The sequence below is a fragment of the Panulirus ornatus genome, chromosome 61, assembly GCF_036320965.1.
Source record: "Panulirus ornatus isolate Po-2019 chromosome 61, ASM3632096v1, whole genome shotgun sequence".
NCBI classification, from domain to species: domain Eukaryota; kingdom Metazoa; phylum Arthropoda; class Malacostraca; order Decapoda; family Palinuridae; genus Panulirus; species Panulirus ornatus.
This window is the reverse complement of record NC_092284.1, coordinates 5,395,442-5,396,656: the sequence shown is the minus strand read 5'-3', so window position 1 is coordinate 5,396,656 and position 1,215 is coordinate 5,395,442. Positions and strand designations below refer to the sequence as shown.

At 38.1% G+C, this 1,215-nt stretch overlaps 1 protein-coding gene across 1 annotated transcript in view; it reads right to left on the bottom strand.

Annotated features, from left to right (window-relative positions):
* Positions 1-262: 262 nt before the first annotated feature.
* The window catches only part of LOC139767439 (uncharacterized), a 21,558-nt gene continuing 20,605 nt past the window's right edge, over positions 263-1,215 (bottom strand). The window contains exon 8 of the mRNA XM_071696821.1: positions 263-966. Coding sequence (XP_071552922.1) covers positions 628-966 — 339 coding nt within the window. The 3' untranslated portion in view covers positions 263-627. The remainder of the gene's footprint in view (positions 967-1,215) is intronic.

Sequence of the window (1,215 nt, the reverse complement as noted above, 5' to 3'; positions counted from 1 at the left end):
TAAATCCAGTAGATAAAGCTAACCAAAGATATAAATCCAGTAGATAAAGCTAACCAAAGATATAAATCCAGTAGATAAAGCTAACCAAAGATATAAATCCAGTAGATAAAGCTAACCAAAGATATAAATCCAGTAGATAAAGCTAACCAAAGATATAAATCCAGTAGATAAAGCTAACCAAAGATGTAAATCCAGTAGATCAAGCTAACCAAAGATATAAATCCAGTAAAACTAACCAAAGATATAAATCCAGTAGATAAAGCTAACCAAAGATATAAATCCAGTAGATAAAGCTAACCAAAGATGTAAATCCAGTAGATCAAGCTAACCAAAGATATAAATCCAGTAAAGCTAACCAAAGATATAAATCCAGTAGATAAAGCTAACCAAAGATATAAATCCAGTAGATCAAGCTAACCAAAGATATAAATCCAGTAGATAAAGCTAAGCAAAGATATAAATCCAGTAGATAAGCTAACCAAAGATATAAATCCAGTAGATAAGCTAACCAAAGATATAAATCCAGTAATTAAGCTAACCAAAGATATAAATCCAGTAGATAAAGCTAACCAAAGATATAAAGCCAGTAGATAAAGCTAACCAAAGATATAAATCCAGTAGATAAAGCTAACCAAAGATATAAATCCAGTAGATAAAGCTGAATAGTATGAACAGGATGAGGACACTGGAATGGGCCATAATTATTAGGAGTCTACTGGTCTTGCTGATGCCTGATTGGTTCTTGAAGATGGGATTGGACAAACTGACGTCCTCGTTTAGCGGCAGCACCTTCGTCTGTCCGGGTCCAATTGAGGATCTGGGTTTCTCGGTGGAGGAGGAGGAGGAGGTGAGGGAGTTGTCTATGACGACGTGGAAGATGATGATCAGGAAACTCATCACGATACAGAAGAGGAGCCACACATCCACCATCTTGAAGTAGGAGGTCTTGGGCAGCGAAGCCGAGACCTGGGGAAGTGGACGAAGGTCAACATGGAGGACTGTAGGAGTGGCTGAAGGGCATGCCCGCTGGCGCTCATTGGTCATGTTTGTCACAGACGTCATCAGTGATTGTGTTAGAGCCAATTGGTAAACACTATGTGATCATGAGATTAGATTATCTTGATCTTTTTGACCAGAGATTAGAATGAGTTGTGGAGTCTGTATAAGAGCTAACTACGACACTCATATACAGAGAGCCATCGTCTCATTAATGAG